The following is a 25,782-nucleotide window of genomic DNA, read 5'->3' on the forward strand; positions in this document are numbered from 1 at the left end:
GGGGGAGGGGGAGGGAAATGGGAGGCGGCGGTGGGGACGAGACAAAAATCTTTAATAAATAAATAAATTAATTAAAAAAAATTCTAGGTAGAGGATTACTGAGATGGAGGAGAAAGATTTCATAAACACTGATCTGTGAACATGCTGTGGCTCTACAGTACTGTTTTTAATGACGACAAAGGACAGGAACTCAATGTAATTCAACATAAATTAGATACAGCATTAACAAATTCTGTTTGTTTGTTTGGGACAGGGTCTATAACCTATACAGCCTTGGCTGGCTGGAACTCAGTAGGTAGGCTGGGCTGGCTTCAAACTCACAGCAATTCACCTGTCTCTGCTTCCTGGTGCTGGGATTAATGGCATTGTCATTATGCCCAGCCTTTTAATAAATTTCTCAAGCATTTCTACTTAGACAAATAAGAGAATACAGGCATTTTTCAAAGCATAAAGATATAAACAAGCAAACAAAATCCTACTCCATCATTTCTCATAGCCTTGAGGATATTTAAGAACAAAGGATCATAACTGAAAATAATACTACCAACAGCAAATCAGAACCCAAACTTGTAGTTCACATAGCAGCTACCAACTGCACTAAGCATTCTTTTTTAAAATAACATATTTCTTTTCCATGTATATGTTTGTGAACCTGTTTGAAGTTATCTGTACTGCACGTGTGCAGGAGCCTGTAGAAGCCAGAAGACGGAGTCAGATTTCCTAGAACTTGGGGTTACAAATAGTTGTGAGCCACCAAGTGGGTTCTGGGCAGTTCCTCTGTAAGAACAGAAGCTCTCTTAAACACTGAGCCATCTATCCAACACATTTGCTAAGCATTCTTAATGCCCCCAGATAAAACTTCTTAAGTTTAATTTTCCAACAAAAAGTATGTTCATTTAATGAAGTATGTTAATTTATTTGGCACACATATAAAAGAAGAGGGTATCCAAGTGGGTAAGAGCAATGAGTACTCTACATTCTAACAAAACAGTAAATTACTGTTTCTGCTTCTACTTTAATAGCATACCTGACTCTAAGGACAGTGAATGACCCGTCCTTCATTCCAAGGGCAAGATGGATTCCATCTACATTGACAGCAGCACAGCGAATCGGTTCTTCCATATTACATCTTGCTATTAAAGCATGATCTACAAGGCTCCAAATCCTATACAATTTAATTCAAAAATAAAAATAGTTAATGTATACTGTAAAAATGATAATCTATATAAGAACATTAAAGTTAAAATAATCTGGTTTAAAGTAAGACATTATTCTAGTGATATTTTGTTTGTACTCTAAAAAATAAAGCTTGCCTGAAGATCAAAGTACAGAGCTAAGCCACTAGTTAGTCATAGAGGTCAGGCAGTGGTGGCTCACACCTTTAATCCCAGTACTTGGGAGTCACATACCTTTAATCCCAACATTAGGGAGGTAAAGACAGGAAGGGATATAATTAGGGAGAGAGAGAAAGGAATAAAAGGCAGGAGAATACAGGAGCTCACCACATTCAGTCTGAGGATTCGTGGAGACGGGATCTTTCCCCCTTTCAATCTGAGGACTAGGCAAAGGTAAAAAGTCTCTCCAGTGGGTGGCCCTTTACTTCTCTGATCTTTCAGCATTTACCCCAATATCTGACTCTGGGTTTTTATTATTAGGACCAAATAGAGTTTGCAATACACTAATTCCCTTTAAATTCCACAAATTGATTTGCATTTTCTTTGGATTCTTCCTACAGATACAGTCATCTGTACAAAAATAGTTTGACTCTCCTTTATTCCCTCCCCTCTCTCACTCTCATGTCCCTCGCCCCAATCATCTCTATTTGGCCGTTCCACACTGGTGAATCACTGTCTTTCCTGACCACAAAGTTTCATTGCTGCAACATCAAGTGCTTTGTTTACTGAAGATTTCTTGTTCTGTATCACAAGTGTCAGTAAACAGATCCTCTGGGACAAACCAGGTGGCTGGATGTTTTTATAGACTGAAAACTAAAAATGAATTTTATAAATTTTAATTGTTAAAAATCATAAAAGAATAAAATTTTGAAACACAAGAAAATGCACAAAGTTCAGATTTCATGTCTATAAATAAAGTTTTATAAGAACACAGACACACTCATTTGTTTACACATTGCCTTCAGCTTACACACCATCACAGAGGTAGATTTTAGAACAAATTTTACACGTATTTATTTGTGTATATACATCTACATGCCCAAGAACCATGGCAGGTCAGAAGCATGCACAATCCACTTAAGATGTATGACCACAAACATGTTCTTAGTTGGTAAGATACTATTTCTTACAGTCTGAATTTGAAATTGCTTAGTCCCTTACCTAAGAAATGATTTACTTACCTGACTGAACGATCATCACTTCCAGTCACGGCCAAAGGTTTAGTAGGATGAACAGCAAGTGCCCAAAGTTCACCTTCACAATGCCCTTGCATAAGTAGGAAAGGTTTATTTCTTTCATGCACAACAATTTCAAAAATTTCACTGTCCTGTGTTCCAACTAAAATGTGGTCACCTCGCCAACAAACACTCCTCACAGACAAACCTGTAAAAAGCACATTAAATACCAATATTGTAAATGTCAATGCTACATTAATAAAATGCAGTTTAAATTGGAAATTAATTTTCATATCATTTATATCTTGATTATAAGACAGAGCACAAAAGTCTGGCTGTACACTCCCATTCTCTTCAATTGTTTGTAATCTTTTCCTTATGAAACAATAGATTTCTTTTTTTGTATACCTAATTTCTAACTATCTTTAGATACACTTTTTCCTTCTCCTTGCTACACAATTCTGAGAGTCAGACTGTGTTTGTAGTTAGGCTCTCACAAGTGCTCACAATGGGTAAGTGCTCAGCACCTGCCTTTAGAGAAGTGCATTGTGTGTTTTTATAAGAATCTGACTTCTCACTGTATTTCATTTCTTAAATCTGCTTATCAACATATTTAAAGAAAGAAAATATTCACTTTTATTTTATCTGCATTGTCCACAGTTACTGTTGGGCCCTTATGAAAAACATTATTTTTTATACAAAATTGCCAATATAAAGATACCATATATCTTATAATATCCTCTTCAGAATAAAAGAAAAGGAATGACATTATTTTCTAAGCTTCAGAATAATGCTCATCTAAACTAATAAAAATAAGAGTAACGGCTAACATCTAAAAGCTTACAATGTACTGAAGAGTTTAACTAATGTGCATTAATTCATTCAATACTAGGAGATATTCATAGTGGCTTTAATTTACAGATGAGGCTAAACAATTAGACTGGAGTTATATACATCTCTCCAGTGGCACCAATATTATTTAAATAATATTTTAAGTAAATATTATCTAAATGTGTTACTTCCAATTTTAGTCTTATAATTCAATGACATAATAATAACTAATATGTTACACTGAGAATTTATCCTATTATGCCTATTTTAAGTCCCCTAATTGCTGAAAAAGTAAATTCTCTGAATAAAGAAAATTGACTTAAATCATCAATAACAAAAGTTTACCAATTCCCAATTTATTTCAGTTGTGTAATTATTTGGCAAATAGTTCTATTTAGCAATGTAACAGTAAAATATTTTTCAAAATTCACAGGTAAAAAAGTAAATGTCTATCAGATGTCTCTGTTGGTCTCATTACAACAGGCATTAGACACACAAAAGAACCTTTGTCATGAAAGTGAGCCCAGCTATCAACAAAACCTCCAAGAAGAATGTATAGAAGACGTGTGTACACCAAAAGACAACCATTGGTCCACTCACAATTTTCTTAGCATAATGCATTCATTTTATTATTACCTTTGTATCCTTGGTCTGTTTCCCTGAGATCAATCACAGTAATTGGTTTAAAAGTTAAATCCCAAAGACGAATACAGCCATCTCTGCCACCAGTAGCAAAGCCTTCTTCACAAGCATTCATACTAAAAATTCCCGCCTAGGTGAAGGTAGAAATCAACTTAGCAACATAAACTTCTTAAGAACATCTACTAGGCTGGGTAGTGGTGACTCACACTTTTAATCTCAGCACTTGGGAGGTAAAAGCAGCTGAATCTCTGAGCTCAAGGCCAGCCTGGTCCTATAGAGCAAGTTCCAGGACAGCCAGGGCTATACAGAGAAATCCTCGCTCAGGGTGGGGAAGGGGGAAATATACTAAATAAAGGCAAAAAAAACCACTCAGCAATATTTTCTTATGAAACATAAATAAATAAACATACCAATAACATATCAAAAATATAATCCATCATTAGAAAGTCAATATGGAATTGAGGCAGTATTTAATAATATGTATATAACAAAAGAAAGTTAAATATTGTACTGTATATAAAATTAATTCTAGAAGGCAAAACTCTAAATGTAATAAATAAGTGTTTAAAAATCATAATACTCATGTGACTGAGTTATAAGACAGTTTTATACATGATAAAAAAAACTATAAACCATAAAGGAAAAACCTTTCACTTTTCTGTGCATGTATGTGTAGGACTAGGATTGAACCTAAGACTCCACAATGCTAGGTGAGCATTCTATCTCTGAACAACACCCATGGCCCCTACCTGAAACGTATATATTGAAAAACTACATATCTCTAATATACGAATGAACAAAAATCCTAATACGACCAACTAAACAAGAGTAAAAGACAAAAGGATAATTAATAAAAAATGACAAATCAAGGAAGTTAACATTTTTCTTCCAGAAGATAAGCAAAAATTTTCAACACTTCATATTCTACGCTGAAAAATATGAAGAAAAAACTAGTGTTTTTACATACTAGAGATTATAATAAGAATTACCACACCTTTAATTAAAAAAACTGATATTTTTGCTTACAGCAAGAAATTCATACATGGTTCTTTCCAGATGACAATCTTACCATGCTAACCAACCCCCTTCACTGTTTGAGGAGAGATGATTCAACTGCTAAACAGTCTGAAAAAATTGTTAACAATACATTTTTTCTAATTTAATTAAATGAAAATCTCATGAATTAAAAAAAAATCCCAAGGACTAGAGAGATAACTCTTTAGTTAAAATCATTGGCTTCTCTTCCAGATGAACTAGGTTCCATTCCTAGCAGCCACATGGAAGCTCACGCCTTCTTCTGGCCTCCAAAGATACACATACATGGTACATACATATAAGCAAAACACCACATACACAAAGTAAATAAATAACAATTTAATCTATTAAATGTATTAAATTCTTTCTTCCCTGGATTAATGTGTCTATGGTTTTGGTTTTGGGTAATTTCCTATATGTTCCCAAACTGCCTACTGGTTAAGTTGGCCTTAACACTAGCTTTATTTTACGAAAGCTAATCTAGAAACTCTATGGCTAAAGTCAACAAACTTTACTCACCACTATTCTGACACTGTTACAGCAATGGTAATAAGATGATAATTATACTATGTTAATAAATATGTATGAGTCTAATTACATGGTTCTTCATTGAAATCTTAAAACAAATTGTTAGAAGAACATTTTTCAAGAAACTGAGAAGACTAGCAACAGGTTATATTAGATAGCTTGTTTTAAGAAAGTTAAGTATCTTTCTTAAGGTAAATATCTCAAAGTATTTCAAATATTCAAATATACTTACAGTATGGGCTCCTTGTATTGTTCGTATAAGATTGATTCCTTTCCAAACATATATATCTCCATTGAGTGCACCAGAATATGTTAATTCATCCCGAGCACAGGCTAGGCACAATATTGTCTGCAGATCACCTGTTTTACCAAAAACTCCTCGTTTGGGGGTCAGAGCATTTCCACACAAACTCCAGAACTAAAATGTATACAGTATAAGCATATTATCAAATAATGCTTATAAAACCAAGTAAAGTATTTTCAATAATTCGATGCTATACTATGGCAGCAGACTAGAAATTACCTAAAATAGTTGTCTTATGATAAAATAACATTCAATGTTTATATCCTCATCCTTGTGTTGCCACAGCTGTTATAGCAGATTAGTCACTAGTTTCAATCTTTATCTGTAAGAGTAAGGAATTCGAGCTAACATTTCCTTTAAAGCTATATTTAAGTAGGGAGGGGATGGAAGTGAAGGGTAAGGGAATAGGTGGAGGAGGATTAACTAACTTGAAGGAGGTAAAAAGCTATATGGAAACCTACTACTTTATATGCTTTCTAAGTGTGTGTGTGTGTGTGTGTGTGTGTGTGTGTGTGTGTGTGTGTATTTTTGATACAAAAGTATTAAACTGGAGTTACCCTACTCAGGGAATAATGTTCTCCCAGAAGCTATAAGATGCCAAATAAAAAGAAAATGTTCTAATATGTTCTAGATACTCCAAACCAATATAGGCTACTCCCACCACTTCTGGTTGCCCACTAGAGCTTGATGGTAAGACCATATTGCTGAAGATAAAACACACTTTGGACACATAGAAATCAGATTAACACTAACCAGAAATTTTCCTCCCTGCTTGCCACCTTTCATGGCATCAGGAAATGTTACATAACTCGCTTGGAGGAAAAAATATCCAACAGTCTTACCCTGCTGTGAACCCATTGTTTTAATAATGACCATTGGTCATTTCTTGAGTGCAATAGTGTCATGGATGTTATGGAGTTAACCAACCACTGAGTGAGAGGAGTTCCAGTGATGGGGATAAATCTGGGAGAAATTAGGGAGAGGAACACAAGTGGATATGATCAAGATACACAAATTCTATGATTTCTCAAAGAATTAATACAAAGGATCTTATATTTCAAATACTCTGTTTTTAAAAAATCTACATGTAATTTGGGTTAAAAAGTTGGGAGTGAGTTAGGAATGAAAGTGAAGACAAAGGTTGGGAATATAGCTCAGTTGAAGGTAGTTTGCTTAGTGTCTGTGCAAGGCCCTAGTTTCAATCTCAAGTGCCAGAAAGGTAGGGAGAACATTATGTTGAATCTGATACAAACAGTTAAGATGGGGGAGAGGGCTGAAAAAAAAGAATATATGTCATTTTCATGGATAGTCTCAAGCTGATAACAGCTCTGTTTATAAAACTTAAAAATAAGATACCCATTAGAAACAACCAATTTATCCTTGGGAGAGGACAGATTTGAGCATGAGTCGTCACAGCCAGCCTTATTATTATTTAGTTTAATAAATTTTTATAGTTTGCACAGAGAAAAAATATGAATGTGGTAAGGCAGAGATCTACACATGAAATTGTTCTAAATAAAGAAACTGGATCCCTAGAATATTATTTTATAAAAAAGTAAATTACCATTTAATATATTTTAATATTGCATCTTTAAATTTTAAACTCTGAAGCATCACAGAATTAAAATTTATGATACTTAATCATTCATGTAGCTAATGAGTACTTTGAATGTGTAAAATTTTATGACTTCTACCTAAAAGCACCATCCATAATTTATATTCACAAAAATAGTTGGTCTTGCCCTTTCACCCAGTCCCAATTTGATTCTATTATTTTCTTACAGCTCAGTGACTATCAATCTTGGCTTCACATTAGAATCACCTGGGGAGAGTTACAATTCCTGAACACCCACTGAGATGAAAAGAGATACAATCTTTGAGGAAGAAAGTCTAGGCTTCCAAATGCTTTTGAGACTCAGCAGGAGCTAATCCCTCTGTTCTAGAATCCCGATCAGTACTTTCAAATAGAAACTCAATGAAAACAGAAATTTCTCCCTCACTTCCTACGTGTGTGTATGGATAAATATATGTGTTTATAATGTGTGTATATATATATGTGATTTCATACAGTGAACCCCAGAAACATATGGTTCTTGAGTATTTGAAATGTGGCTAATGACTGAAGAAATGAATTTTAAATTTCATTTCATTTGAGCTTATGCTTAAATTCCTCTATCTCTTAGTGTCTACTGTACTAGGCAGTACAATTTTAGATCATCTTTGGGATTTAAGTTTCCTCGCATGTACTGCTGGCACAAAAATACCACTTTACTACTCACTGTTGCTACCAAAAGAAAAGAAATGTAATTCATAATATAGTTTAGTCTCAGAAGATGAGCTCTTAAACTAAAACTAAAAAAGTTTTAGCTTTAGGGGATTCTGGAAATGGAATACAAGAGATGGAAGAGAAGATTTCAGGCATTGAAAATATGACAGAAGAAATAGATACATTGGTCAAAGAAAATGTTAAATCCAGAAAATTACTGACACAAAACTTCCAGGAAATTTGGAACACTATAGTGGAAAGATTACCCATGCTCAAGGATCAGTAGGATTAGCATAGTAAAAGTGACCATCCTACCAAAAGCAATCTACAGACTAAACTCAATCCCCATCAAAATTCCAACACAATTCTTTACAGACATGTAATGAACAATAGTCAACGTCATATAGAAAAACAAACAAAAAACAGTATAGCTAAAACAGTCCTGAATGATAAAAGAACTTCTGAAGGTATCATCCCTGATTTCAAGTTCTACTACAGAGTTATAGTAATAAACCCCGCATGGTATTGGCATAGGAAACAGATTGGTTGATAAATGGGATTGAAGATGCAGATATAAATCCACACGCTTATGAGCACCTGACTTTTTTTTTACAAAGAAGTCATAAATATACAATGTAAAAATGAAAGTATCTTCAACAAATGGTGCTGGTCTAACTAAATGTCAGCAAGTAGAAGAATGCCAATGGATCCATATCTATTACCCTGCACAAAACTCAAGTCCAAGTAAATCAAAGACCTTAACATAAAACCAGGTACACTACACCTGGCAGAAGAGAAAGCAAGGAATAGTCTTAAGAGCATTTAGCACAGGAGACAGCTTTCTGAACAGAACATCAATACTGCAGACACTCAGATGAACAATTAATAAATGGGACATCAAGAAACTGAAAAGCTTCTGCAAGGCAACGGACACCATCAATAGGACAAAACAGCATCCTACAGAATAGGAAAAGATTTTCACCAACTCCACATCTGACAGAGGGCTAATATCTAAAGTATTTAAAAACTCAAGAAACTAGATATAAACAAACAAAATAATCTAATTTAAAAATGGGGTACAGATCTAAACAGAGTTCTCAACAAAGGAATCTCAAAAAGCTAAGAAACACTTAAGGAAAAGTTCAATATCTTTAGCAATCAGAAAAATGCAAATCAAAATGACTCTGAGATTCTATCTTACACTTGTAAGAATGGTTAGGGGCAAAAACTCAAGCTCTTGCTGGAGAAGATATAGAGCAAGGGGAGCATTCCTCCATTGCTGGTGGGAATAGAAACATGTACAGCCACTTTGGAAATCAATATGGTGGTTTCTCAGAAAACTGGGAATCAATCTACCTCAAGACCCAGCTATACCACTCAAGGGCACATACCCAAAGGATACACAATCATACCACAAGGACACTTGTTCAACTATGTTCATAGTGGCTTTATTCATAATAGCCAGAAACTGGAAACAACCTAGATATCCTACACCCAAAGAATGGATTAAAAAATGTGGTACCTGATAATAGTTTATGCTGGAGAAGATGTGGGGTAAGGGGAATATTCCTCCATTGCTTGTGAGAGAACAGACTTGTACAGTTACTTTGGAAATCAATATGGAGATTTTTTTGGAAAATTAGGAAACAATCTACCTCAAGACCCAGCGATACCACTTTTGGGTATATACCCAAAGGATGCTCAATCATACCACGAGGACATGTGCTCAACTATGTTTATAGCAGCATTATTATTCATAATAGCCAGAGCCCAGAAACAACCAAGATGTTCCTCAACCAAAGAATGAATTAAAAAAAATGTAGTACATCTGCACAATGGAGTAACGGAATTTAGCAGAAAATAATGACATCTTGAAATCTGCATACAAATGGATGGATCTAGACAAAAACCATACTGAATGAGGTAACTCAGACACAGAAAGACAAATATAATATGTACTTAATCACAGTGGCTTTTAGACATAAAGCAAAGAAAAACCAGTCTATAGTCCACAACCCCAGAGAACTTAGATAACAAAAAGGACCCTAAGAGAGACATAAATGGATCTACATAGGAAGGAGAAAAAGACAAGGTCTCCTGAGTAAATTGGGAGCATGGGAGACTGGGGAGAAGGTTAAAGGGGAGAGGGGAGGAAGAGAAGGGAACAGAGAAAAATGTATAGGTCAATAAAAACAATAAAAAAGAAAATGTGGTACATTTATAAAATTGGAGTATTACTCATCTTTTAAAAACAATGACATCATGAAATTTGCAGAACTAGAAAAAAAATCATCCAGAGTGAGGTAACCCAAACCAGAAAGACAAATATGCTATGCACTCTCTTCTAAGTGGATATTAGCTGTAAAGTATGATCATGCTACAGTCCATAGACCCAGGCAGGCTAAGTAACAAGGAAGGTTCGAGGAAGGGGCATGTTGATCTCCCTGGAAAGGGGAAATAGAATAGATTTTGCAGGCTGACTGGGGCAGGTGGACATGGGAACAGGAGGGATCAGGTCAGGGGAAGCATGAAGGAAGAGAATACTGGGAGAAATGACCGGAGCTGGGGGCATTGCAGTAGAAACTCCCTGGATTCTAGGATGATGACTCCTAGTAATGGAGGATACAGCGCCTGAACCAGCCATCTTCTGTAACCAAGCAAAGCCTCCAGTGTAGGGATGGGGCCATCAGTCGGTCACAATACCTTCAACCTATAATTTGTCCTGCCTGAAAGATGTGCTGGGGTAAAGGTAGTGCCAAGCTTGTGAGAATGGCCAACCAACGACTGTTCCAACTTGAGACCTACACCACAAGAGAAGCCCACACCTGACACTGCCTGGAGGGCCACAAACCAAAAGCTGGACAGCCTAGAGACCTAAGATAGAACCAAACAAGAATGGCACACACACAAAGGTCAATGAAATGATTCCTAATGATATTCTGCTATACTTGTAGACTGGAGCCTACCATAATCCTCATCAGAGAAGCCTCATCCAAAAACTAGTGGGAGTCAATGCAGAGACCCATGGCCAAACATTAGACAGAGCTTAGACAATGCTGAGGAAGAGGGAGAAGAAGGATTGTAGGAGCCAGAGTGGTCAAGGACATCAAAAGAACATAGCCCACAGAATCAACTAACCAGGGATTATAGGGGCTCATAGAGACTGGAGGGACAATCAGAAAACCTATATGGGTCTGACCTAGGCATTCTGCATATATGTTATGGTTGTGTAGCTTGGTGTTCTTGTGGGACTAGTAACAGTGAGAATGGAGGCTGTTTCTGACTCTTCTGCCTGATTTTAAGGCCCTTTTCCTCCGACTGGGTTACCACATCGAGTCTTAATATGAGGTTATGTGCCTAGTCTTATTGTAACTTGTTATGCAATGTTTGGTGGATATCCCTGGGGGGCGTGCTCTTTCCTGAAGGGAAATGGAGGGGGAGTGGATCTGGAGGAGAGTGGAGGTTGGGGGAGGGACTGAGAAGAGAGGAAAGAAGGAAAACTGTAGACAGGATTTATGAGAGAATAAATAAGTATTTTTAAACTTTTAGCTTTATTTACAATATAATCATCAGTAAGATCTCTTTATTATTTCTTTGCCAACTATTTATTTAATATAGCATATATTATATATGACATATATATCTAATAAGTTAGTGTATATATACATATATATTTCAAGTACTATATCAAAAATCACCTTAGATAAAAGGGCAAAGATATCTATTTTCCCAAAGCTTAAAATATATGTGCCTAAAACCTTGAGGAAGAAGTGGAGGGAGACACAGAAAAGAATGACAGAACACAGATTCTCACTCACTAGGGATTAACTTTCCAGGAGCAATTATATAAGACAGTAGAAGAGAAACAAGTATTTGGCATTTGCACCAGTGATTTAAAGCTAACTATAAACATAATGTGTGGTTGTTATCTCTTAGAGGCCTGTTCTTCTCTAATGAGAGACAGGAGGGAGTGGATCTGGAGGGAGAGGAGGCAGGGAAGTACTGAAAGGTGTAGGAGGGAAAGGAAAACTATAACCCTGATATACTGTATGAGAAAAGACTCTATTTCAATAAAAATGTAAAAAAAAGTCACCACTTACTTTATAGGCTTCAAAATCTAACTACAGTAAAACAAAACCTACAGTTTGCATAAGCAAATACACAGTAACTATCAAGGTGGAAGTCCCTTCAGGTGGCAAACATAGAAAAAGACAACCCTAGTTGGGTACTATGAAAAGCATTTGAACATATGCTGCCTTTTAAGTCATCAACTCTGAGGATGGTGGGAACTGTCATAGCTGCAAAATGTGGGAAAAAAACCCTGACTGTGGTTAACTGACTCACACAGGTTAAGTGTCTCTAAGTGACAGTAGTGATATCCATGTTGCTTCCACAAGGCAATATTACCTCTGCAGATGAAAAACTCTTAGTTTGTTTGATTTCCTATTTTTATATCTTACTTTGCAAGTGAAATATGAAGAAACAAGATGAGCACAGTAGAGTCTATCTGGCTAGACTATGTTTCCTAATAGGGAGTGACTCATCACTTCCCTTATAAAGCTTATACCATTATAATGTCTTAAAATACCTATACATTAAGAACTTGCTAGAGTAGGCATAGTATTAAAAGGTTGGCATTTTAACACAAGTCTTGTCAGAATCTGTAACTGCCATAAATGGCTAACGGTGTGACGCAAATGTAGCCACAGAGAGCCGGAAATGCCTGCTACAAAAGAAGGAAACTTCTTGTACCTTGATATGCTTTACACCACAGCTGACAAGTTTATTTGGCTGGTACAAATCCCAAGAGATATCAAATATCTGCAAATAAATCAAATTAAAATACTCAGTATCATTTAAGAATCCTACCCAAATAACGAATTGGGCTAAATCCTCACCTATCAGAAACTATAGCAACCTTGATAATGATAAAAATTGTACATTTCAAAATCTTATAAGAAAAAATAAGTATGATAAGTAATAAAGGCAATTTCTTAGTTTTGTTTAACTTTACAGAGCAACTAATAGAGTAAAATTTAACACATGTAATTTTAGTTGTTAAAGAATACTTGGATCCAAGTAAGTAACAAGAGTAGTTCAGTAGAACTAGAGCATGGAGTAGATGCCCAAGAATTGTTACAGAGGCAAAATTCCAAATGGAATACTCATATACTGAGATATACAGAATACTTCTACATTTTTAATCAGAACTACTTTAAGATCCAAACATTCATTTCACAGCCATATTTAGCCTTCATTTTTTTAACTTTCTCGTTGTTTATAGGTCAAACAGAATTAACTTGCATTTTCTTAAATTCTGTAGTCCCTATGATTTTATTCATATCTAATATTCCGTAAATTCAAAGTACACACAAACCACATTGTTAGAAAAACTCAGGTGAATCAGAATATCTAATAGAAACAACAATTAAGCAACAAATGAAAGAAAATCCATCATTCATTTGATCTGCTATATAGGTTGCGCCTCACTAAGTTTTTTGGTCACTGTATAATTTAACCTAAGAAGTCTGTCATCTCTAAAACTTTACAAAGCGATGCTCTCCAAAGATAGTAAGAGTACACCGGACAAGACACTGCTTAACAGCTCACCAGATCACCATAACAGACATTACATGGAAACACACCAATGCATTTTTTTGTTTTTTGTTTTTGTTTTTTAATTTCGAGGCAGGGTTTCTCTGTTTCTTTGGGGTCTGTCCTGGAACTAGCTCTGTAGACCAAGCTGGCCTCGAACTCACAGAGATCCACCTGCCTCTGCCTTCCGAGTGCTAGGATTAAAGGCGTGCGCCACCACCGCCTGGCTACACTAATGCAATTTTAATATAGTAATGACAACATTTTTAACAGTCCATTATCATTCAATACCATTTTTACAAAAATTGGTTTGTAACTTCAAGGTACAAATTAGCGAAGTACTTTGATGCAAGTAAGTTAGAACAAGGTTGTCTAATAAGATATGGTAACATTTTAATAGTTATCAGTGGCCATGTAATAGGCTCCTTAAAGAATTTGCAAAAACCACTCCAAACTGTAAAAACTTATGACATTTCCTATAAAACAGATGTTTACAAACAAGTATCACTGACTATCATTCTAGTCTGGTTAAAAAAAAGACTTAAGAATTTATCTAAATTTTGTGTAGGTTCATAAAATCAAAGCATTTAATTTAAAAATCGATTACAAGGCCAGGCATGGTTGTGCACACCTTTAATCCCAGCACTTGGGGTGGAGCAAGTAGATCTCTATGGTTGAGGCCAGCCTGTTCTACATAGTGAGTTACAGGACAACCAGAGTCCTGTAGAGATCCTGTCTTAAAAACAAAGAAACAAAATCTTGATTACAAAGCATTCCTTTTTGGGCTTTTGAGGGGGGGAGGATTCTTTTTTGAGACAGGGTTTCTCTGTGTAGCCCTGGCTGTCCTGTCTCTGTAGAAGAGGCTGGCCTTGAACTCACAGAGATCCACCTGCCTCTAAAGGCATGCACCACTGCCCCAGCTACAAAATATTCTTTGTTTGTTTGCTTGTTTGTTTATTGTTTTTATTGAGCTATGAATTTTTCCTACTCCCCTTCCTTCCTCCCCTCTCCCCTTTACAAAGTTTCTTAATATTAATCTTATATAACATATACAAAGCACTTTTTCACAAGTTTCCAAAATAAAAAGTGTTAAGTCTCTAAACTTATTTATTTATTTATTTTTATTTATTACATAGCTGGGATCAAACACAGCCTTGTGCATGCTAAGCAAGCCCTCTTCCACACAGCAACATTTCTAGCATAATTTTAAATTTAAACAAGCAATACCATTTTCCCTTTAACTATAATACCTATGCAACATACTGGTAAACCAAACTAAACAGACCACATAATCTTAAAGTTAATATGAATAATTTATGTTTTCATATATACAACTCCTCAAATAGTACAAATTAAATATCTGCAGTTTTAAAAGAAATATTAAATTTAATAAAGCTGCTTAAAAATGAAAAATGCATGTTTTTAATGAAGCAAGCATGCAGACATGCTTCAAACTAATGCTGTACACAGTGGATCATGTGTTTTAGTCCTATGATAGATATGTATCTCAGATTTTTTTATTATATTTTTATTTACTTATGTCCATGTGTATGAAGGCATCTTTACCAAAAAGCCATCTCACTGGCCTACAATCTAAGATTTTATGGGTATTAATAATTGTGTAATTTTTTTTACTTTAAAAGTTTTATTAATATTTCACGTATCTTAAAGTTCCTCATTTACCCAGATGGTGCACATTTTTAATCCGAGAACTTGGGAGGCAGAGGCAGGCTAGATTTCTATGAGTTCGAGGGCGAGTTCTGGGAGCCTTTCTATGAGTTCGAGGGCGAGTTCTGGGAGCCAGGGTTCCACAGAGAAACCCTGCCTCAAAAAACAAACATACAAAAAATTTTCCTCATTTAAAGTATGCAAATCAATGGTACTTAGTATATTTACAAAATTGTTCAACTGTAATTATACTTAGTTTTAGAAAATTCTATCATCTAAAATATTCATTACACATTTCCCTTCCCCCCTCCCTCTCCCTATAACTTTACCATTTCTTTTACAAGTTGTACAATTTGTATTACCTGTGGGTATGTGACAATGACAAGACACAGACGAAAGCCCCTGAACTCTCTACCAGACTTGTCCTACCAGGTATTCATTAGAAAGCCCAGAGGAGGTACTCACTCTGTCAGTGTGACCAGGAGCCATAGACAACATTCTCCCCCTTTTCCAGTCCCAAACACAAACTGCATTCTTTGAATCGAGTCCAACTGAAACCAAGCGCTGGATTTTGTTCAAGAAGTGCAGGAGGGAATGAAAAAATAATTTAAATAACTATCACATTATAAATGGCAAATAAATTCTACTTATAACATCAAAATAAATCCATTCATATTCATATTTCAGACAGCTTTTAAGGCAGATTGATGTATTCATCCCATTAATATTTGTGCATGCATTTAGTTTTTCATATGAAGTAAGAACTTTCAGTTCCATGAAATCCATTAAGTAGCATAATCAAACTCTAGCAAAAGCTAAAACTTCTAAATAAACTATAAACACATCTTTTTAAATGCATTGTTGCACTGTCAAAAAAAATGAAGAAAAACTAAGAAAAAACAAAGGATTCTTGGTGAGAATCCTGAAGGAAAGAAAATATTTACTATGAATGTGAAGTGTAAATATTAAAAATATTTAATATGAAGTGAAGCCTGGTTACCCCAGTTCTTTGGGTTAGTTGGTTTGTTTTACTGAAGGCTAAAGAAGAGTAAGAGAGAAAGTCTAGGGAATCTACCCACGATGGTGATTGGAACTGCAGCCTTTAACTAGAGGAATAAATTTCCCAGAACAGGGAACTTTGGAACAACTGTGTACAATTGTGAAAGAAAAGAAAAATCTCCCTGAACATCTGAAAGCAGAATCAGCTTTCTCATTATTGTATGACGTAAGTTTACATTGGTCATGAACCCTGAAGTGGGAAATTCTTTTCAGAGGGTTTCTAAGGTTGGGTGTGTTTTTGAGAAATTTCAGCAGCATGGAACAGGCAACATAAATCCAACATAAGGGGATGCAACTTTTAACCCATCCTTCAAAGAATTCTAACAGGTAGGTATTTAAATAAAAATAAGCTACACAGTAAAAACAAACCAGACATTTAGCACAAACACAGGGAAATGTGACCGTAAGAGAAGATAAGCTAGTTCCAACAATTAGTAAAATACATAACACTGGAATTAGATAAACAATATAAAATATGCTAAACATGCACAGAGAAATAAAATTAAGGCTTTGAAACATCTGCATAAGAGCAAAGAATAGGAAACTATAAAAAGTGTCCAAAACGATATAAAGAAACACAGGGCTTGTTGAAAATAAAACTAGATAAAGTTAAAAACTCAGTGGAAGAGTAGAAGAGTTCAATAAATTAGAAAGAGATGAGAGGACACAATTTGGCAGGTGTTAAAAAGACTGAAGGAATGAAAGGGGTAAGAAGCATGGAAGATGGAATTCTAGCCAAGAAGGACCACCAGGGTCTGAACTTGACTACTGCTGTAACATTTAGAAAACTGCACAAATATATATGAAACAAACATTCTAACAGTAAGCAAGGCACCGTGAATGATAAAAGAGGGGAGGAAATAAAGTGAGTTTTACAACTGCCTCAGTTGAGAACATAAGAGGCAGTTTCTACATTGTAGTACATAAAGGTAGAGTCTTTTAGCAACCAACAGGTTTGTTTATTTCAACTGTCAATGGCCTAGGTTTCAGAGGACAAGATGGCTAGAATATGCAGGGCACAGATAAAGCTGAAGAAAATATGTCTACAGGTGAGATTTGAGAACACCATTCTTCCTGTATACAGGGCAATAATCTTAAGACAAAGAAGAAATTCCAGAAAACAAACAATTAATGGGGAACTAAAGGCAAACAATTTGAGAACATAACTGGTCAGTACTACAGCAATTCCCAATAGCTACAATGGAAAGGAACTCCATGGGTTAATTAAAGGCCTCGGGATGGCCATGACTTAGCAGAGAAGTTAAAACAGCCATCCCAGAAGTAAAGCTACTATAGGTCCCCCAACTTCCCACTGTACAATATTTAAACATTAAGCTTTTCACAAGGACTAAGGAATTTAATGACCCATCAAAACAATGTTCAAATGTTTTAAAGGTGCCAACATGTAAATCATTTTAAGAATTATATAACACACACAATGTCCAGTATATAACAAAAACTTTTAACAGATAAAGAAACAATCGTGGGAGGGTGTCAGTCATCAGAGGACCTAAAAATTATGAAGATATTTAAAAAGAGAAGATACTGTCTGTGAAAGTGCTGGATGAGGGTGGTGACTCAGTAGGTGAAGTGCTAGTTACACAGCATGAAGGACCTGAGATTGGTGCCTAGCACTCAGACAGAGAAAACAATCACTGTATGGCAGCACACTCCTGCTAACCCCCTGCCAAGGAGGCAGAGATGGGAACCCCTGGACTTTCTACATGAATGTTTGATATCTTCATTAACACTATTTACCATAAGTCATACATAATTAGCTTTACAAATCCATGTTCTCTGTTCAAATGAAAAATGCCACCTAGTGCCCAGTCAGAACAGCTTCGCATGGGTAGAATTATGATTTAAACCAAATGGGATCAGTTCTAGTATGGACGGTTGTGCGGTCTTGTTTATTCTATAAGAATTAACCATTTTGCTGTTAGAAAGAACATTACAAATTTTACAAAGGTAAACTGATACATTTTATTTTTGTGCCAGTTTGTGGGCTTTTCACAAAATTAGACTTAAAAACTACTTCATCCTTAGCTTGTTCTAGAAATGAACAGAGTTTTAACTATAATTTATGTTTCTGTTAGAAACTATTGTGGGTGGGGGAGACGGCACATGGGTGACGTGCTCACTGCATAAGCCTGAGGACATGACTCAGAGCCCCAGCACCAACAGGAAAAGCTGAACACTGAGGCATGGGTCCGTAACTCCGGCTCTGCAAAGCAGACACAGGTGGAGCCGGGCTCTCCTCGGCCAGTCAGCATAGCTGAAAATTTGGGTTCTAGGTTTAATCAGAGACTGCCTCAAAACATAAGGTGGTAAAACAGTTGAGGAAGACATCTCAGTGTTGACTTCTGGCCTCTACACGTGCCCGTACAGCCAAGTATATTTGCTTGTGCGCGCGCACACACACACACACACACACACACACACACATGATTTTTAAAATAATGAATACTATATTTTTATAATATGTGTCTATATTTTTAGGTAAATTATAAGGTAAATTACCCACTACCTCCTCCTATTGCTGTATGAAACTTCAGTCCCTGTTTATTACAGATTTCTAGAAATAGACTTTTCAGGCCTTAATTATCCTCAAGAAGACAGGTTACTAGTATTTATATATCTATTCAGCTCATTTAAAAGAAAGCCTTTAGGAAAAGAATATTTAGTATTGCTACCTAGTAGGGAATAAATCCTAAATTATCACATATGCTTTTAATTCTAGCAGAAAATGAAAACATTAGACAATATTTCCTACTCATTATCTCATAAAGAGTTTTATAAATGGGTATGTTTGCTCAAATATACTTTTCAAATTATGACATTAAAATAATTTCCTTATCTTCAATTTCAAAAAGTTCCTTACATTAACTTTACTCTTCAAAGGATGAATTTCTTGATCGATAAACCACTACCTCCTAACTTACATGTTTGGTGAGAGAGCTGGGTGGGGGTGAGACCAGGCTTTCCTAGGAGCCTGACAAAAATCTAAACCTTAGTTTTGGTTCACTAAAATCTCTTGAACCTAACACTGGTGCATGGTCTGGGAAGCCTCCCAGAGACCCACTATGTTGAGTGTCTGACAACCTGGCCCGCTAGTAAGTAAGTGAGCTCTCTTTGTCTTGGTCTGTTCTGTTTCTTGTTCCGTGGTCTGTGGTTTTTGTTTTTGTTTTTTTTTTTTCCCCTCTTGGAGGCTCGAGCTAACTGAATCTAGAGGCTGAGGTTTACCTAGCAGATGTGCTAATGCCAGCAAAGGAGGCTGTCCTCCAGACAGCAGCTATCCTGCTGGTCATACCACCAAAGATGGTAACACCCACACTGCCAGAATTTCAGCTTACACTGACCAAGAGCTCCATAGAATTCACTTGTGCACACTTACATGGAGGAATAGTTCAGGACCCCCAATGAACAAATCATCCTCCCATCAGACTTTGCCACTCAACTAGTCCAACAAATACACCAAGGTTCTCACTATGGAGAAAGAAAATATGGGACTTCTTGAGAAGAGCACATCTTAAGGTCTTTGACCTTAAGGCCAAAACAGCAGAAGCTCTAAGTTGATGTCCCACCTGCCATCTTGTCAAGACAATAAGTAGAGTCACAAGAACTGGACACCAGGAGAGAGGAGCTTGGCTGGGCGCCAAGTGGGAGATAGCCTTCACAGAGGTAAAGGCCTATATGGCTATAAGTATTTCTAGTTTTTATAGATACCTTTTCAGGATGGACTGAGGCTTTCCCAACTAAGCACGAGATGGTCAAGAAGCTACTGGAAGAAATTACTCCGAGGTATGGCTTCCTGTGCTCTTGGGCTCTGATAATGGACCTGCATTCATCTCTTAGGTAACAAACACAAAAACTAGTCAAGTCTATAGGGACCAATTGGAAACTTCACTGTGCTTTTTGTTCCCAAACTATGGGCCAGGTAGAAAGAATGAACTGGACCCTAAAGGAGACCTTAACCAAATTAGCCCTTGGTACCGGCAGTGACTGGGTGTCTCTCCTCCCCTTTGCTCTCTAGAACGTTCACAATTCTCCTTACACCCTAGGCCTGACCCCATTTGAGATCATGTATGTCAGGCCACCACTTATTTTGATTAATCTTAGGGCAGAATTAGTGGCTGCATTTGATGACCAAAAATTTTCTTTCCTCCCTACTAGTTCTGTCTCAGGTGCAGAAACAACTCTAATCTGAACTGCATGCAGTCTATGAGAAAGCACTGCCTCCTATGTCCCACAAGTTCTGGTCAGGAAACCTGGTGATCATCACAGATCTCTACGGTCCAGCTGATGGTTCTGAGACAGCAATACAAAGCCTATAGATTCGGAAAATGCATCTCCAGGATGAGATGCCCCACTACTCAAGGTGGCGGGAGGGGGAGGATGAGAGAGCTGGGAGGAGGCAGACCAGGCTCTCCTAGTAGCCAACAGAAATCTAAGCCTTAGTTTCAGTTCACTAAAATGGACAGAGCTAAACACACAGTCCTCAGAAAAACCACAGCCTTCTGCTAGCTTGGCAGGTACCCTATGGCCCCTTTTGCTGGCTTAGCAGACCCCCAAAGCCCCTTTGCTGGCTTAGCAGGTGTTCCCCAGTCTCCTGATAACTAAAGATAGCTTTCCCTACCCTGCTGCTAGATGGTCCCTAACCACTAGATCCTTAAACCAATCAGCCCCCATACTAATCTCTTCTCCACCAATCAGTCCCAGATTAATCCCTGCTCTCTGGAGTTCCCCTAAGTCCGCTTAAAAGGAGCTTGTGACCTTCTTTAGGGGTTGCCAAGAGCCACCCCAATGTTGCAATTAATAAAGCGCTCTTGATACTGAATATGTAGCTGTTGATCTACTTTGGGGGCTTCTCTTGGACCCTAACGTTTGGAAGGCAGTAAAGCATTGTTAGAAACATGAGCTTTGGAGTCTGAGACCTGGTACCTGCTCTGGTTCCACTCATTAGCTGTTAACCTGGAACAAATTATTTAATCTTTCTCGGTCTCAGTGTCTTTTTCTGCAAAGTAGAGATGATAACAGAATCTATTTCATATGGTTGTCATGAGGAGTAAATGAAATAATGCAGGTATAGGAAAATGCCAAGTACATAGTGTGTACTCCATATCTCTGGGTTTCTAAGTTTCAATTTTAACAACATGCCCTCATGAAGACAAGATGATAAAATACAAGTATTCACAATTTCTCATAGTTCAAAGTAAGCATGATGAAGTGCTTCCGAGCAGTAAACAGCATGGAAGCAGTTTCTCCGTAGAAGGGACATCTGGGCAATATAATATATTAAAAATAAAAGAAACTTTAAAAATGAAGAAATTATATCTAAAGAATACTCATGATCTCTTATAGTTTAAAACATCTTAAATTTCACAAAACCCGTGAAAAGGAATTTTAAACTAATTTTGTAGATTTGTTTAATAATGCTTTATACTCCTTTGGTGTAAGGAAGATATTCTTTTAAGAAAGAAAGTGAAATTCTGATAAAATGTAAAGGACTTGAAAGCTATTAGCAAACATGGGGCATGAACTGAGTTTTCACAATCACTAATCACCATGAAACCTAAGGGCACTTATTCTGAGAGGCTCCAGTGAAGTCTTCCCAGATCCCTTACCAGAAAGTCAGGAATCCACACTACTGGGAGGTGTTGTGCCTCGGGCAAAAGAAAGGTATCTGCTGACTATAATTTCCTCTAAGACAGCCATACTACAATCTAGATCTAGAGTCTAGATCTACAACAATAATAAAAAGCAAGTAAGTAAAATTTTCTATATGTTAAAATGACTTTAAAATCTAATTTAAACACAAAATATTTAACAATTATAAATTAACAACCATTTTTAAAAATATGTTTTATTCATAACAGCTTCTATACAGAACTACAAAAAGTCTTGGCTTGTTAGAGGATAATTTGGAAACCAATCAACCAGTGAGGTGATAATTACATTTATTGCTTTGATCTTTGGTTTTGTATAAAAGTAACTCACAGATATTGTCTCATTTTCAATAAAAAGATAATTTTGAAAGAACAACTTTAAAGTAACTGAAAATTAAAATATACACAGGTCTACTTATAGAAACTTAATTTTCCTAAGTTATCTTCCATATGCACTACCTAAATACCTTACCTGCAAAATAATTGCAGACAAAATTTTTTGTAACAACCAGGTAATATTCCATTGAATGAGAGTTTCTTTGACTCTTAGAACAATTTGACTGAGAAAGTTCTTTGTAATGATTAAAACAATACCCCTTGTTGTTTTTATTTTTGTTAGCTATGACATCTACCCATCTCACTTATACTTTATCACCTTTGAATAAACAAAAACTTTTTATCAATTTTTTTAATTCTATATTATAGACTAATAATTTCTTATAGCAAGCATTGAAACAAAAATTGTTAAGAAAGGAGAAAAATTATCATGTACCTGTCCATCCAAGTCGAATGCTAAACAAGCTATACCATGTGTATGAACATCCTTCAGAACAGACACGGTCTGAACAGTGTAAGAATCCCAAACACAGATGTATGGCTCTTTCCCAACTTGTCCTGTTGCTACCAACACTCGCTCAGGATGTAGTGCAAGACTAGAAAACAAAGAATAAATAAGTAAACAATAAGACTTGAAAATTGCTTATCAAATTTTTGTAGCATTTGATATAGATATTTATACTTTAGACTTTGTTCATCTTAAATAATTTGTATTCAGAAATAATTTCTATAAAAATTTTTACTAAGAATACTTAATAATATACTACATAAAGTTAATGATAAACTAATTATAGCCTTCATAAACTGCATACAGTATACATAAACTTCTCAAAAGAAAGAGATCTCATAAAAGATCAAGAGAATTACAGTAACAAATTTATAACAACCTGTCTATCACATGCCATTTTTCATTTGGTATTCATGGTTGTATCATACCATTTCTTTTATTGACTAATACTGGACTAAATCTAGGAGCCAGGAAGATGGCTCCATGGTTAAGTACTTCTCAGGAGAATATGAAGATTGCAGCTCATACTCCTGGAACTCACTAAACACCATGTGGACACGGCAGACCATCTATAATTCCAACCTTGGAGAGCAGAGGATCCCCAAAGCAAGCTGGTTGGCAAGAAATGCCTATATCAGAGAGCTCTGTGTGTCACAGAAAGAACTGGCCTCACTGAATAAGGTATAAGGGCAATCAAGGATGAGTCCAACATGAATCTCAAGCCTCCACAAGCACTCATATCCATAGGCACATGCACCCCAAACATGTGCACCCACGAATATGCATATGCGAATGTACATTATAAACCATATTACACATACAACAGTCCTGCCCTTCACTGCCCTGGGAGAGCCTGGCCTTACCTCTCACTGCCCACTACAGCAAGAGAGCCGGCCCCTGAATTCAGGAGAGAGGGCCCCCACCTCTCACCACAGGCAAGAGAGGATGAACCTATCCTGAGGGCATGCATGGAGAGAAGTTGACTCTACCACCTCACTGGAGGCTGGTGGCCCCAGTGGCTCTGACCTGACTGGCTAACACCTAGGCCCACAACTGGGCCTTGGCTTGACCCACCCTAGCATCTACCCCATCTGGGTCCTACTGGAGCTTGTGAAGGGACTGGTCCTGCAGAATGGTATCCGCAAGATCTCCAAGACATAGGATACCCCAGAAGAGCTCTGGTGAAGATTCAGTGAGGATGGTGTACCAAAAACCAGAGGCCTTGAACCAGACCAATGACTCATTGCAATGAACAGTTGCCAGTCAAGCTCATGGGACAAAGGGATACAGTATATGACACACTGAAGCCTCCAATGCCATCAGGTCGAATGAAGAGGTGATGGAGAGGCAGGAGAGAAGGAGAAGCAGAGATTTTGCTGTTTTGGGTATGTTTTTTTGTTCTGTTTTGATTTAATGGGTTTTCTCTTTTCTTTTTCTGTTCTTGCTTTGTTTGCTTGCTTACTTTGTTTTGTTTTCTTTCGAGTGTAGAGGGATGCAACGGGAATGATGGGATAATATGTGGAGGACTTGGAGGTGAACAGAATTGGGGCATATGATGTGAAACCCAAAAAAATTTAATAAAGAAGTTAAAATAAATAAAGGTAATGTCATGCTTTAAAGGAAAAAATGAAAATGGGGGGAAAATGGCTAAATCTTAATGTCCAAAATGGCACTTGGTAGCACGTACACTGTGACAGTAGTAAATTTTAATCTCATTATAAAAAACAGCAATATGATATGGAATTTACAGAAAGTATCAACACGTCTTTAAGAGTAAGACAAAACCTAACAATTAGTAAGGTCTATGCACATACATCAGCAGAAGGCAGGAAACAAAATATTCTACTAGATAAATGTTTCTACAAGTGAGTTTAAAGTATCAGACTTGACTTTAAAAAACACTCAAATGCATTTCTGTACACTAGCAGAGAACAAAAAAATCAAGAAATTATAGGAGCACCAACAAGAGCAAATATACAATAAACTTAAGGAAGTTATTCCTTCTATGCTGAAATCTAGAAGCCCGACTGCAAGTCATTTTAAAAGGTCTAAATAGAAAAATCACATCAGTTCTAGGCTTGGAAGAATGTAATAGTCTCAAGGTGACAATGCTTCCTAAATTGATCTAAGGTCAACAGAATACCAGTCATAATTAAATAAAAATAATACAGGAAATTGGATCCTTTTAAATGTTATTTGTGGGACTATAAAATCTAGAGCCAGTTTGAAGAACAGTTTAGCAAAGTTACTATAGGATGTAACAATTCTATTTCTAGATTCATTCCTAAAAGGAGTAAAAACATATGTCCACACAAGTCTTGTATACTTGTATAACAGCAAAAAGTGACAGCTCAAATGTTCATCAACTGAATGGAGAAAAAAGAAACAAAGTGCTAATAGTATATTGCAACAGAGATGAACTCTGAATTTTAACACTACACGGAAAAATATACATATAAGTGCCTCCCATTCTATGGATTCATTTACATGAAATGCCTGAAATAAGCAACATTTGTGACATATTTTGGGTGAAAACACTGCACACAAATATCTCTTCACCCCCAAAAAAGGAACCCAAGAGATCAAAGTAAAGATCATACCAATGTTCAACTTAATGAACCAAAATTTTTATTGTCACCATACAGGAGTATGGGTGAGGAGTCACATGGAACAAGGATGAGTTAAAAGCAGCTGCATCACTGAAAAGCCCACTCCAACAATGGTGACAACTCACAAAGGAGCTCTTTACACAGCCTGTAGTAGCTGCCAGTCTAAGAATCTCCCTCCAGCTCAGCTAGTCTCTTCCTCCATCAGTCTTTCACTTCTTTTAATAATCTGACAAGGGGCCTCCAAGAATCTTCCAAGTTTATGTTCTCCCAGACTTATGACTATTTGTTTACCTCCTAAGTCTCACGAGCCTCCTCTTCATGCACAGAAGGAATGTTTCAATTCTAAGGAAAATGCCACACAACCAAGAGCCACGCCATGTCCAGA

General features: G+C 36.5%; 1 protein-coding gene across 2 annotated transcripts in view; it reads right to left on the reverse strand.

The window, feature by feature from the left end:
• The window catches only part of Eml5 (EMAP like 5), a 120,097-nt gene that overhangs the window by 85,232 nt on the left and 9,083 nt on the right, over positions 1 to 25,782 (reverse strand). For both annotated transcript variants that reach the window (XM_050151402.1, XM_050151401.1), the window contains exons 2-8: positions 22,717 to 22,876; positions 15,685 to 15,783; positions 12,709 to 12,777; positions 5,619 to 5,804; positions 3,818 to 3,953; positions 2,357 to 2,558; positions 1,028 to 1,165 (exon numbers count right to left, since the gene is read on the reverse strand). In XM_050151402.1, the coding sequence (XP_050007359.1) occupies positions 1,028 to 1,165; positions 2,357 to 2,558; positions 3,818 to 3,953; positions 5,619 to 5,804; positions 12,709 to 12,777; positions 15,685 to 15,783; positions 22,717 to 22,876 (990 nt within the window). The remainder of the gene's footprint in view (positions 1 to 1,027; positions 1,166 to 2,356; positions 2,559 to 3,817; positions 3,954 to 5,618; positions 5,805 to 12,708; positions 12,778 to 15,684; positions 15,784 to 22,716; positions 22,877 to 25,782) is intronic.

The sequence above is a fragment of the Alexandromys fortis genome, unplaced genomic scaffold, assembly GCF_014885135.2.
Source record: "Alexandromys fortis isolate MF-2015 unplaced genomic scaffold, M_Fortis_MF-2015_v1.1 scaffold_63, whole genome shotgun sequence".
Taxonomy (NCBI): Eukaryota; Metazoa; Chordata; class Mammalia; order Rodentia; family Cricetidae; genus Alexandromys; species Alexandromys fortis.